This window comes from Marmota monax, unplaced genomic scaffold (genome assembly GCF_021218885.2).
Source record: "Marmota monax isolate L192 unplaced genomic scaffold, Marmota_monax_Labrador192_F-V1.1 WCK01_AAM20220418_F8-fsc00052, whole genome shotgun sequence".
In the NCBI taxonomy this organism is placed as follows: Eukaryota; Metazoa; Chordata; class Mammalia; order Rodentia; family Sciuridae; genus Marmota; species Marmota monax.
This window is the reverse complement of record NW_026693473.1, coordinates 1,212,689-1,227,414: the sequence shown is the minus strand read 5'-3', so window position 1 is coordinate 1,227,414 and position 14,726 is coordinate 1,212,689. Positions and strand designations below refer to the sequence as shown.

General features: G+C 40.5%; 1 protein-coding gene and 1 long non-coding RNA gene across 2 annotated transcripts in view; one reads left to right on the top strand and one right to left on the bottom strand.

Moving 5' to 3' along the window:
- Cd80 (CD80 molecule) overlaps positions 1–13,078 on the top strand; it is a 30,359-nt gene extending 17,281 nt beyond the window's left edge. The window contains exons 4-7 of the mRNA XM_046458074.2: positions 399–680; positions 4,131–4,229; positions 5,848–5,957; positions 9,981–13,078. Coding sequence (XP_046314030.1) covers positions 399–680; positions 4,131–4,229; positions 5,848–5,915 — 449 coding nt within the window. The 3' untranslated portion in view covers positions 5,916–5,957; positions 9,981–13,078. The remainder of the gene's footprint in view (positions 1–398; positions 681–4,130; positions 4,230–5,847; positions 5,958–9,980) is intronic.
- On the bottom strand, positions 7,812–8,988 carry LOC131424666 (uncharacterized). The gene is made up of 2 exons (XR_009228056.1): positions 8,902–8,988; positions 7,812–8,289 (listed from the first exon to the last, which is right to left on the bottom strand). It is a non-coding gene; the product is annotated as an uncharacterized LOC131424666 (long non-coding RNA).
- Positions 13,079–14,726: the final 1,648 nt, after the last annotated feature.

Sequence of the window (14,726 nt, the reverse complement as noted above, 5' to 3'; positions counted from 1 at the left end):
TGTATTGCTTGATATCTGACCTTTTTTGATCTATATGTACCTTTTAGTGTTGCTGTGAAGACAAAATAAGATAATGTCCAGACCTAAGTGAATAGAGCTCAATAAACGTTTGCTATTTTTTCTGTTTGCCTCTAACAATCACAAGTACTCTGTCAACATTTAGTCACATGAACCTATTTCTTTCTCTAAGTGTCTTCTGATCTCCATCAAAAGTGGTGAAAAAATGGATACAACCAATTCAAATTGAAGTCTTTGGATTATACACAGCTATTAATGACTTATGAGGAGTTGCAAATTATATCTCATTTTATCATTTTAATAAAACTAAATAATTGACCAAGAATATAAAGCCATATGCCTAGGTATCTGACTCTAGTTCTATCCTGTTCTCTCTTTAGCTGACTTCCCTACCCCCAGCATAACAGACTTTGAACATCCATCTCCTGACCTTAGAAGGATAACATGCTCCACCTCAGGAGGATTTCCTAAGCCTTATCTCTTCTGGTTGGAAAATGGAGAAGAAGTAAAAGCTGTCAACACTACAGTTTACCAAGATCCTGAAACTGAGTTGTACACTGTTTACAGCAACCTGGATTTCAATGTCACGAGCAACCACAGCTTTGTGTGTCTTGTCAAGTATGGAGATTTATCAGTGTCACAGATATTCAACTGGGAAAAACGTAAGCCACCTTTTCCTGGGGATATTTTACTGCATGGAATCTGAAAAGAACTCAGCCAGATATGCTGTAGATCAAACTTACTGATAGTAATTTTACAGTCATTTTAGACACACAAGTTAGGCTATTATGTCTTGTTAAGTTTATTGCACAAAGTGTGATGATAATGTTCCTAGAATAAATATTCTAAAATTTATATACTTAATAACTGCTATTTATCAGGTAGTCGTTGTAGGTGAGTTATTGTAATAATATTGTTTTTATTAAAATCACTAAAATTTGCCTGAGCATAGTGGCACACACCTGTAATCCTGTGACTGTGAGCCAAGAGGATCACAAGTTCAAGGCCAGCCTCAGCAACTTAGTGAGACCCTATGTCAAAATAAAAAAATAAAAAGGGCTGGGGAGGTAGCTAAGTGGTAGAGAGGCTTTGGGTTTAATACCCAGAACCAGAAATAAATAAATAAAGCAGTAACATTAGTATTTCTTTGGAATTTCCTTCAGGGTTCTGGCACTTTCTTTTAGAGCAGCCTACCTCAATGGTTCCATGGTAAAAATCTTTGTCTTTTGTGACTGAATGTGCTTAATAGGAACTACTGGTTCATTCAGAACCAAGTCTGATAAAAAATGTGAATGATTAAAAATTTGTGGGCAATACTATAGAATTCTCTTTCCCTAACAAATGAGATTATCTGAAAATATAAAATGAAAAAGTTGGGTTTAGAGGTATGTTAAACCCATGTAGGTTATCACAGGAGAACTCAAATACTTGAAATTCATTTTCTAACTCATATGGCTAACCATAACAGAGGACCATTGGGATCCTCCCCCAACCATATACCAATATACCAATGGGTATATATGACATTTTAGGACAAAGGTTGCCAAAAAATTTTATGAAAAGAGTCAGATAGTAAATATTTCAGACTTTACAGGTCACACAGTATCTTCTGCAATAGCTCAGTTCTGCTGCTGTACATAAAGCAGCATTGACATGTCAATGAGTGACATGACTGTATTTGAATAAAACCTAATTTAAAATAGGTGGTAGTCCAGATTTGGCCCAGGCACTGTTGCTAGCTAATGTGTAGGTTTTGTCTTTGTGGTTGGAGAACTTTAGAGTATAAACACCTCAAATTTCACTAACTGGGCTGCAGGCATCATTTAGAGTTGAGTCGAAAGTAAATAATGCATTTGTATGTGGTCAAGGGTAACCATATAAACATAAATAGGTTAGGTGTGTATAGTTCATAAAAATGTTATGGGTTAATGTGAGTAAACCTTTGCTATAAGAATACCTGATCTGGCATACTACAGTGATGCAGCCAATTCAATGTTTATAGCAGCTCAATTCATAATAGCTAAACTGAGGAAACAGCCTAGATGCCCTTCACTAGATGGATGGATAAAGAAACTGTGGTATATATACACCATGGAACACCACTCAGCCTTAAAGAAGAGTGAAATTATGGCATTTATGGGTAAATGGACAGAGTTGAAGAATATCATGCTAAGCGATATAAGCCAATCCCAAAAAACCAAAGACCAAATGTTTCATCTGATCAGTGGATGCTGATCCACAATGGGCAGGGGGCATGGAAAGAATGGAGGAACTTTGGATTGAGCAGAAGGGAGGGAAGGGAGGGAGAGGAGAGGAGAGGCAGAGTGTGTGGGGGAAGACGGTAGGATGAGATGAACATTATTGCCCCTATGAATGGGTATGATTGCAAGAATGGTATGACTCTACACCACCATGTACAATCAGAGAAATGAAAAGTTGTGCTCCATTTGGGTAAAAACATAATAATAAAAGTAATTAAAAATCCAATAATTAATTAAACAGATTGGGTATATAGATTTTTGTAGTCTAGACCTGCCAAATTTGTTAAACCTTGATAAACTGGGAAGAGGTAAACTGGGGACCCCCACTCATGGTGTCTAAGAAGCTTTAGGCTCAGGTGTCCCGGCTCAGTGTGCTCTCGCTTCTGAGTCTGCACCTGTGGTGTGTCGACAGCTTTCTAATAGCATCCAGGCAGGGCCAGTAGACTGCTGCCAGGTATGGTTCCTTCTTTCCCTCACTCCCACAAGGTCCCTCAAGGCTAAATGAAGCTCCCAGGTGGGTGTGAATGGCTTCTGAGAGGAAGCCAGGTGTGAGCCAGAGGCTGTGAAATTCCAGAATCCCAGGATAACCCGGTGGGCGGGTGAAGGCCTCTTTGTTATTTTGTGTGTCTTTCTGGATGACAGAGTTCTACCTTGGTAAAACCTTGATGTCTCCTTGTAATGTGGTATTTAACCAAAAAAAAAAAAAAAAAAAAAAGAAGAAGAGCCAACTTTCCCTAATCTGTCATTAGTAGGTATGCTGTGATCAGAAACACATTCTAGAATAATGACTGTAGCAGCAATGTGTAGGAATTGTTACAGCCTAACACACCTGAGACAGCAGAGACAGTTTGGAGGATACTAAGTAGGAAATAAGAAAAGTCCAAACTAAAGCAGTCCCTGCGAGAGATTTGGGAAAAAGCAATCAGCACCAGAGGTACTGTGTATACAAAAGCCCAGGATGGTAGGCTACTGGGAAGTGAATACCAAGAAAACATATCATGCATGGAGACAACTGATGGTGGCACTCACTGCCCTGGTTAATACAGGTGGCAGATGTGCTTTCGGAAAGAATATAGTGAGTTCCGTTTTAATCAGGTGGAGAAGCCGACCTCCAACCATCTCGTCAGGCCCCAAAACTACAAAATCTGGAGCTTGGAAATCAGATCAGAAATATGATAACACATGGCATTTCAAGCCTTGGGAATGGATGAGATCATCCAGGAGCACTGCCATCCCAGACAGTAGTATGTGTGGGAAGAGAACATGCTAAGAGAAAGGTAGAAAGCAGGACAGAACTAGAGAAGGAGAAATAAAGTATATGTAGAATGGGACATCAGCTAAGTATTAGTAGGAAGACGTAGTGATGAAGACAAAATGCCTTTTACAGTATCTCCTCAGACTCTTTCCTTTTTTGTGGGGGATGGGGTACTAGGGATTGAAGCCAGGGGCACTTTATCACTGAGCTGCAAACTCAGCCCTTCTTATTTTTTATTTTGAGACAGGATATCTCTAATGCCAAGGTTGGCTTCAAACTTGCCAACCCCCTGCCTCAGCCTCCCGAGTTGCTGGGATTACGGGAGTACACCGCACCAGGCATTAGACTCTTTCTTTTGCTCACTTAGCTCAGTAAATGCAAAAGTTCAAACTGTCCTTCTCATATTCAGTGCCTGACATCTGAAGATTAGTTGCCCTCAGTATGTGTCTGATTGAAGAATTATACAAGAAAGTTGTTAGCAGCTGTGTCTTGGTAAGGTGACGAGGCACAGAAGTGAATAATTCTCCTCGTGTGCATATAGAAGAGGACAGGATGGAAATCAAGCTGTAGTGAACATTTTTCTTTTCCCTCCACAGCCAAGGAAGATCCTCCTGATGATCAGCTCTGGAAGAGAAAGATCCTAATCCCGGTGTGTGTAGGCATCACTGTAATACTTGGGACCTGTTTCATTTGCAGTAAGTAACTACCTTTATATCATCATGATCTCAATTCCTGGAAGCCCAAACTCTATTAGTGTGTTTCAGCATCTCTCTGTCATTTTAGCCTATTCTCTTCTTGTTATGGTTTGGATGTGAGGTTTCCCCCAGAAGCTCATGTATGAAACCATGCAAGAAGGTTCAGAGGAGAAATGATTGGGTTGTAAGAGTCTTAACTCAAATAGTCATTTAGTCCCTTGATAGGGATTAACTGAGTGGTAACTAAAGTGGTAGGGTGTGGCTGGAGGGGGTGGGAATTGGAGCGTGGCTTGGGGAGTCTGTCTCTGCTTCCTGATCATCACATGAGCTGCTTCCCTCTGCCACACTGTTCCTCCATGATGTTCTACTTCCTCTTGAGCCACAAGGAATTGAGCCAGCCTTCTATGGACTAAGACCTCTGAAACCATGAGCCCTCAAATGAACCTTTCCTCCTCTACAATTGTTCTAGTCAGATCTTTTTAATCACAGCAGTGAAAAAATACTTCTCATGTTTGAGCAAGTCTATGATAACTTCAATGTCTTTTTTAACTTGTCTCGATAAGTTCTTTTCATTCTCTGCACAAATATTTTTGATACCTACTATGTACCTGGCACTTTCCTAGGTGCTGGAGTTAACAAAGACAAGAAGTCAGTGCCCTTAATATGCATTCTACCATGGCCCTTTTATTTTCCCTAATTTTGTATTTTCTTGGAGATACTGAGGCTTGCTAACTAATTTGAAAACATATCCAGTGCTAATTGATATTTTTAATCTTTGGTTTGGAGTTAGAGGAAAGGCAGAACATCAAGATTTCAAGGGCAAGAGTTATTTTCTTGAAGGACGACAAGATGCACTAATGAAGTTGAGAAACTAGGTGGCCACAGTTGCTCACCGATGCTCAAGTCTTCAGAACACATTTTTGGATAAAAGATGAGGAAAAGTGGTTGATGAAAATACGTGTAGTATATTTTACTCTAGGAATTTAAACTTGTGGCCTTTGACACATTCTGCCTTAGATCTCTGTGACTAAATGAAGAGGAACTGCTAGGCCAAAGCTATAGCTGTAATTACCAGGAAGGGATTCTGAAACTTCCTGGAGTTGAAATCACACACACTGAGTGAAGAAAATTAGAAGACCACCTTCTGCTGATTTTTCTAGCTTTCAGCACACTCACAAAAATGTCAATGCTCAGAGAAAGTCAAGAGTGACTGTGTTATGAGCAAATTACTCCATGGGTGGGACTCAAGAGTATTTCAAATACAAACTATTCAACCTTACCCTCTAATTCAGGGATCCTCATTCTGAGCACTATTACTATCAACATTTTGGGCCGAATAATTCTTTGTTTTAGAGTGCTGTTCTGTATCCTATAGGATGTTTAACAACTTGCCTAGCCTCTACTCACTAGGTGCCAGGAGCACCTTTGCCTGGGTTGTGACAACCAAATGTCTTTTTTGAAGTATTACCAAATGTCCTCTGGTGGGAGAGGATGAAGTTCCCCCTGGTCTAAGAACCACTGCTCTAGATCTAAGGCAGTCTGAAGTCTTGCTGAAACACACAGCCATGATTTAAGGTAGACTTAATATCATTTTTATTGTTCATGTTTATCTCCCAAGTACTACGCATGCGCATGCAGAGAAGGAATGAGGAAGGAGTAGAGATGAGGACGACAGCCCGCATTTAAAGAGGACCTGCAGAAGCCTGAGGCTAAACATAATATGAAAAGGTAGCTTCCTCTAGCTCTTCTCTACCCTGTGGGACATATGGGATGGTGCTGATCTGAGGCACTCTTTCTTCCTCTTAGTAGCAAAAGTGAGCTCTTTTATTTACTACCTCACCTCAAAAACTTTATTCATATTACTCTAAATAGATTTCATTCAAAATGAAAAATAAAAGCCCCCCTCTCTTCCTTTGAAGGTGCTATTCTGCCATCTTGAAATTTTTTTTTTTTTTTTTTTTTTTTTTTGTGGTGTTGGGGATTGAACCCAGGGCCTTGTGCATGCAAGGAAAGCACCCTACCAACTGAGCTACATCTCCAGCCTGAAATCTTCTCCTCTTGTCAGCCAACTCAGTATCTTTATTTATAAAACTCCTGAGCTAACTTCTTATTCCAATCATTCATTTTCCCTATATGTCTCACTTTTCGTGGACACAGATTGGGGTCAGTTCTTACTGACGTGATCACATCTTCCTTGATTTCTCTGCCTCTTCCTGACAGACTCATCCTTCTGAACAATCACTCAGCCAAATTACATCAAGAATTATTCTGCCATGTCCTTTGCTCACTTAAAAACTCAGAAGAGACCCCAATTCCTACAAGAAAAGTTTTGAAACTTTTAACTCCACATGCCAGCTGATCTCTTCAGTCTAAACATCCTCAGTACTTACCAGTGTTCACATAGCCTCATTTCCAGGCTCTAGATGCTAGTGAATGGAGTTCAAGACTTTTAGATCTGTCTTAGTGACTCTACACACAGGAGGAAATCACTATCTAGGATCTGGAATATTCTTTCTTTTAAAGGAAATTTAGCTTTTGTGAGAGTTACACTGTTGACTATCAATTTGGTGTTCTCCTAAAAGACAGTGGTCTTTTAACATTGGAACATTGAAATCTTTACTGATATCAGGTGTAGGGTATTTATAACACTCATGTTTAGCTTTAACTTATGAAGTTTCAGGTAATCCCTGCATGAGAAATGAGAACCTGTAGAATTTCCTTTAAAAATAAAGGAAAATGAAAAACCCCTTAGGTTTTTCAAAAAAAAAACATTTCTTTTTTTTTTTTTTTTTTGGTAGTAGGGATTGAACCCAGAGGTGCTTTACCACTGAGCTACATCCCCACCTCTGCCCTGTACTTTTTTTTGAGAAGGGTCATGCTGAGTTGCTCCAGGCCTCTCTAAATTACTGAGGCTGACCTTGAACTTGCTATCCTCCTGCCTCAGCCTCTCTAGACATTGGAATTGCAGATGTGTGTTAACATGCCCAGCCTACCATGTCATCCTAGTCTTATAAAAATCTCTATGAGCTACTCAGGAGGCCGAGGCAGGAGGATCACAAGTCTGAGTCCAGCTTTAGCAACTTAGTGAGATTCTGTCTCAAAATGAAAATTAAAAATGACTAGGGATTCTTGTCCATGTCCCACACGGGCTGTGAAATTTGGGTTTTCTCTGTGTGGAACGGGCTGGCTGCGAAATAATGCTAAGAAAAGAATGCAGCAAAAAAAATCACCCTACACAGAAAGTAGTTTTAAAAAGTGAGGATGTGATGACTCTGCAACCCTAGGGGTCCTGCTTCCACACTGGGGAGAGAGACAGAAGAGCCCACATTTGCTTTATTTATACAAGAGGGCTTCTTCAAAGGTTTTCCATGGAATGTTCTTTCTCCAAATAAGGTAGGAGGTGAGCTGTCCAAGCCCAGTGGGCATGCCAACTCCAGAGCTACAGGGCAGCCTCCCTAGCCAACCAAAGACTGAGGTCACAAAGTGCTTTGCTTAATCCATTAAGTGGGGGAAGCCTGTTGCAATGGGCAAAGGTGTGACATATGCAGTCGAGGGGAGAAATAAAGAATGTCTATGCGCTAATGCCCTTTTCAATGCTTTATTCACTCATATTATTCAATACAATTTCACTCTATAGGTTCTTAATCAAGAAAATGACAATCCTTAATGCTGAGCCCTGCAATAGACATAATCAATCCAAAACAAATAATTCTAAGTTCATTCTAAGCACTGCAAACACACTTAATCATGACAGACTCATTACACACATTCCCTCTGCATGCTAAGCTCAAGTGCCAGATCTAAAGTCTCAAGCCTTAGGCCTTAAGTCCAGCAGATGCACATTCACTCAGGCCACAGTGATCAGGTCAGGAACCAATGGAGGCTTCTCCTGGGGTGGAGCTGATGACCCACTGAGGAGAGGGTTGTAAGGAGAAGTCACTGTTCTCACCAGGGTCAAGATATGGCTGTAGAGTTTGAGAGTGGTGAGGATGCTGCAGAGGATCAAGCAGATGATGAGAAGAGTTGGGATGTCAGTCCAGGTCCTCATCTGGCTCTCCAACTGTGGGCATCAGTGTCGGCTGACTAAATGTCTGTTCATTTGCTCCATCATTTATGCTAAATTTTGGGGCTTCTACCCACCCTTTCATTCCCTATCAGCCATTACCAGATTTCTCAGTGATGTCTTTTATTCTAGGGTCAGGACATCTGGTCTGGTGGTTTCTGCCCTGATCTCTCGCCTCTGACTTTATCAGGACGAAAGTAAATGACAGGGACTTCACTCTGAGTTTTATCAGGGTTGTGGAAAGTGACTTATCAGGCTATGCCTGATGACAACATTGGAGGGCTCTGAGGCTTGTGTGGTGGGGACTGCTGTTTTATTTTAAAATGGAGTTACTTAGGCTAAGGCCCTTCTTAGGTTAAGGTCATCCTTACAAAGCCTCAAAATGACTTGCCATGCCAGACCAAAATCTCCTTGGTTCCAAGGCCGAATGGAGGCTTTTCAAATAGCTCTGGGTGGCCCCACACAGGGGATTGTCACCAGCCATTCTTATAGTCAGAGAAGTAGTTAGATTCAATCAAATCCATTTTATTAATGCTCATCACACTTCAACACACACATCCTAATTCTAAGTCCTAACTGAGTCTATACCCAAGGGTCCCAGATGCTCACCTATGCTAGAACTCGACCCAGGCCGGAGGAGTCTGGTGCAGGTGGGGTGGCGAAAGCAATGGAGGTATCTCAGTCCTATCAGCCCCACCAGCTCACAGAATTCTAGGTTTTTAAAGCCCTCATTCAGCTGTGTCTCCAGATGTTAGCTGGGTGGCGTCTGGGGCGTACCTGGTTACACCCTGGGTGTATCCTCTTACATCACTAACTTAAGTCTATCTAAGTTCTGCAGTTCACATTACATCATTGGCACACTGCTTACAGTCACTCAATATTTAATCAATAATCAGTATAGTTAATAATCAATTCTCATAATATTTCTGGTACTCATATCAGGGATGAAGCTCAGTGGTAGAGCACTCCTGGGTTTTGTCTTCTGTACCACAAAATAAATAAATAAAATAAAAATGTCTTTGAGCAATATCTTTCTATTTCTATTTTATGGGGAGAAACCCCAGACTCCCAGAGGTGAGTGATTTGGCTGAGATTATACATAGAAGGAGCTAAAGCAGGGCTCAAACCGGACTTTAAGCTCCTTTCACTACACATTTCTCCAATCTTCCAAACACTTACCCTGTTTTCTTTTTATTTCAGTGTATTGCTCATTTCTTGATACTGAAATCTGTCCTTTCCCCCCAAGAAGATCCAATAACTACCACATGGTTTTGAGAATTTGGCCTCTGAAATTCTGTATAGCCCAGAATTTATTTTCATGTCTTATACCCTTTACAGACTTCTACCTAGGGAAAAGGGCAACCATGTCTAATGCCTCTTTGCCCCCACACAGAAGAGTCTTGATCAATAGCATTTGGTTGTTTAGTGTAACTGCTTTAATAAACACTTGCTTGACCATATATTTCATATGAAGAAAATTAGTCTAGTTCTAAATTCTCTCATACTTCCAAACTTCCTTCATATTCTTTAGCTATTAAGATTTATATCTATAATATTACCTCAAGCTACCTTTGAGGTTAAAAATTAATAGTAATAATTACCTTGAGATTAAAAATGCATGATTTATTTTTTTTCTCCCTTGCAAATTTAGGGCTTAGAAAACTCATTTATTTATTTTGTTTCCTCAGGTTCCACCTCCGTTTGGGTGAGGTAGCTCTGGTGACCTTGATGAGCTCAGCCTGAATTTTTTTTTTTTTTTAATATTGAAGGCTGTACCACAAAACCTCATCCCCAGCACACAGACACGTCATCTTTTTCTGTTTTCATTTTTGAGACAGAGTGTTGCTGAGTTGCCCAGGCTAAACTTGAACTTGTGATCTTCCTGTGTCAGCCTCCTGGGTAGCTGGGTACAGACAATAAGCCAATGAGGCTGGCTCATTTAATATTATATTTTTTTTCCTTTGTTGCTCTCCAACTTCCTCATCAGATTTCGGAGAAAACAGAAATATCCAAAATTAATTTCCTCTGATGTATGAGTGCATATCTTTTGTACCTCAAAGCAACAGCGAAGTTGGAGAAGGACAGTTTTAAGTCATAGTTTACTGGTTCATATTGGACTGATAAGGTTAATAAATGACAATTGACGAGTTTGACCTCATTTATAAAATGTTTTTAGAAAGTTCTCATTTAAAATGAGATTTTTTTTTTAAATAGTAAGCTATCTTCTGAGGTAATAATAATAGCCTTAAAAGTTGTGTTCCTTCTTGGTGTTCCTGGAGCCTATACAGAATTGAAAAGAAGAAAGTAGTCAACTGTGTTCCTATGTTACTTATAAGTCCTCTTTCCCTGAAACTGCCTTCCACTGGACCAGGAGTGGACCCAGCTAACACCGGGGCAGATATTCTCATCTGAAAATGGAACTGGAGAGCAAGATGACCAAGTTTCTCAAATGTGACTGGATTTAAGATGTTTCATTTTGGCAGCATTCTAATGGGGCCAGATTCTAGGAAACATGGGTACGCTTTTAAGTGGTTGCTTTCAGAACAAATCATTGAAAAAAATAAAGGTAGTGGGCTGACAAGAACTTAAGGTAAAGACTCAAACATCAAAAAATAAACAATAAAACTAAAAACACCAGGAGCTGCTGCTGCATTTAAGGTTTATAATCCTTAAATAATATCTTAAGGAAACCTCAAGAAGAAATTTGTAATATTTCAAATATAAATAATATATAAATTATATTAAGTTATTATTATTATACTTGATAACTGTGAAGGGTTATGGGAAATAATATGCCTACAAGACCAAGCTACACTGTCCTTCTGTTTTTCCCAGGGGCTGTCATGTAGGAATATTATTTTCCATAACTCTTCAAGCTCTATTTTTAAAAAGTTTTGCTTTACTTGTATTATTGTGATGTTTTTGTGATATGAATAAAAATATTTTTAAAAACAACTCTTTCCTTTTATAATTTCTACTTGAAAGATTTGATTTATATGTGACTGTGAATAAAACAACAACAGCTGGGAGCAGTGGTGCAGATCTATATTCCCAGCACCTCAGGAAGGCTGAGGCAGGAGAATCACAAATTCAAGGCCAGCTGCAGCAACTTAGCAGGACACTGTCTCAAAATAAAAAATAAAAAGGACTAGAATGTAGTTCAGTGATAAAACACCCCTGGGACCAATCCTCACTACTAAATAATAAGGATAATAATAAAATTGAACAATGAACAGATTGGCTAACTGCCCCTTTGTCAGGAATTTATAAATGGGATAATTAAGCATCAGATCTCACAGGTTAATGGCTGACCCTTCAAAACAAATAGGTTCCAGAACAGGGAATAAAATGGATAAACTCTCCAGCCTTAATTCATGATCTGTTACTAAATGTTTTCCTTCTCCTCCACTTTTTTTTCTTTCTTTCTTTTCTCTTTTCTTTTTGCAATACTAGTGATTGAACCCAGGGGCACTCTACCACTGAGCTATATCCTCAACCTTTTATATTTTTTATTTTGAGACAGGGTCTCCTTAAGTTGCTGAGGCTGGGATTGAAATGTTAATGCCTTTAGAGCCCTTCCTCCACCCTTATCAAAATAACCTGCCCCCTCCCAATCTGTTGCTAAGATAACCTGTCCCTGGAATTGTCCCTCCCCTACAGGGAGTTATGAAGTTGTTAATTAATACCTCCAGGGCTGCTTCCTGCCTGGATCACTGCATTTGGCTCTTACCCGGCCCATCTGCTTCTCACCCTTCGGCCATCCCACCTGGGCCATCTCCTGAGCCTAGTCTTATATGTAGAAAAAGAGAACTAAGAGGGAAGAAGCGGGGAGATAGGGATATAGCTCAGTTGGTAGAGTGCTTGCAGTTGGTAGAGTGCTTGCACAAGGCTCAATCCCCAGCACCACCACCAAAAAAAAAAAAAAAAAAGAGGGAAGAAGGTAGAACAAAGAAAGTCTAGGATGTATAACAGGGGCAGGACACCCTCATTTCTTGGTATACCAGGATACCAGCTCCCTCCTGGGAGAAACTGTGTTGCTCTCTTTTAAATAAACCCTGCTTTATATGCTTGCCTTGATGTTCTTCTCTAATGTTCAAACTTCAACATGTGAGGAAGCAGTTTTGTCACCAAAAACCGGTGCTATCAACATTACTATATCTGAGGTAATAATAGCCTTCCATAGGGCTTTCTTAGATCCCTAAAAGTGGCTCTGCCTCCATGGTATTTCTGGACCCTTCTGAAATCAACACAGAATTAAAAAGAAGGAAGTAGCCAACTTGTGTTGAAAGGATAAAAGAAATTGAAATTAAAATGTAAAGGACCAGGTTTTGTAAAGTTTCTAAGCTGCACTCAGAACCTGAAATTCCTGTGGCAGTTAAGATAATTCCCGGAACTGCCCATTAGATGTGTGTCGAAATACCCCCCCTTGACCACCTAGTTGCTTAATGACCCTGACCCGTGCAGCTCAGCACGTACGCACCCCGGGGCCTAAACCAATCAATTTGAATGTATACCCCGTCTTAGGACTGACCTATCACCCCTGCCCGACCTGTTCCCGCCAATGAATGTACTAATCATGTTTGAGAGTTGTTGTTTAATTTTCCCGCGGTGTATGATGATTTGTTAAAGGGGACTATGATGTGAGTAAAGTCCCTGCCCTCTCTAAAAAATGTATATAAACCCTACACAAGTTGTTCTCGGGGCTCTTGGCCGCTCTCCCTTCTTGAGTGAGCACGGAGCCCCAGCGCGCTGGATCTTCAATAAACCCCCTTTTGCTGTTGCATGAGACGGTCTCTTGGTGGTCTCTTCCTCCGTCGTTTGCAGGTCCCTTACAGTGTTCCTATGTTATTTATGACTCCTGTTCCACAAGAGTCTCTTCCACAGAAAGAAACTTCTCAAATAAGTTATCATAAAAGGATCAGACCCTAGTTGGGTGAGATAGCACAAGCCTGTAATCCCAGCTATTTGGGAAGCTGAGGCAGGATGATTATGAGTTCAAGGCCAGCCTGGCCTCAAAATAAAAGGACCAGGATGTAGATCAATGGAAGAAAGATTAACCCCCCACACTTCTCCCCCATTCAATCCACTGTACCACAAAAGACAAAAACAACAACAACAACAACAAAAAACAACCCTGACTCTCCCAGCCTTAGACACTCAATAAAAGGCTGGGCCATTCTTGTGTTCACAGGCAGTTTTGACTTCTCTTTCAATCTTGGCTGTTCCCTTCAGCTGGAGGTAAAGGCCCTTCCTTCTCTGCCCCTGCCCCCAACGCTTTGCCTATATACTCCTGCTCACTTGAAGTAATAAGGTTGTGCCATTAATATAGACTGGACATACTTGTGACTTCCCCAGGGTCACAATTTATTGAATAACAACAAATTGACAAGCTGTATCACTTTCATAGGTTACAATTCTTCAAGTACTGAATGGGTCCCTTGGTAGAACAAGTCAGGCAATGACAGGTTCTTTCATTCCAATCTTAATTACTAAGATCTAGAACATTCAAGTCACACATGGCACTTTACACACTGATAAGGTATATAGCTTACAGAAAAGTGAAGAAGGGTTAAGGTGGTTAGAGTTCTAGGGGGCTGCTCTGAGAGTAAAGACAGACAGCAAATACAAATTCAAGAGATACTGCAAGTGGTCAGATTGGAATTACTAAACATCCCCAGAACTTCAGGGTCCAGAGAAGGGAACTTATTCTAGGCCAGGGTCCAGACAGCAGGCAAGCAGTTTCAAAGTGGGCTGCATCAAACAGGAAGATCAAGCTGAGTGGAAACCTGGGGACTCTGATGGTCTGTTGGCAGGTTGGTAGGTGCCCCATGGGCCCCCAAAACCAGTCTTGGGATGTTTTTCCTTTCATGAATTTCAGGTAAGGGAGTTGTATCTGGTGAGAATAATAAGCTCATGGGTCTCAATTTCTTGATAAGCTCATGCATCCATGTGCTTCTGATTTAAATCAATACATTCACAGGTAGTCATTTTTATTAGCACTATTAATTTATCCGTTTGTGCCTTATGGTTATGCTGTGCAGATGGTGGGTTTTTTTGTACACATCAGGTACGAACAAGGGATATTGTCATTCTATTTTAGCCCATTTATACTCAAAACAGAGCAATCCTGGCAAATTACTGCTTTCCAAAATGGAGTAGTTCAGAGGTAAGGCAGGTCCTGAAAACTGCTGTTCTAGTCATCATGGAGTAACTCAATTCAGAACTTTATATAGGCGTAGCTACCAGTGATGAATGAATGGGTAGAACATAGACATGTGTCAGCAGGCTGGTCCAATGCCAGAGGAGACGGGCACTGGCATTCATGGCTACAGCAACATAGCTCCATTGACTCTCCCATGGAACATAGACATGCTGGAAAAAGCAATGATTCCTGTCCTGGGAGGCAAGGCATGAGAGTTTATCACTCTACTCAG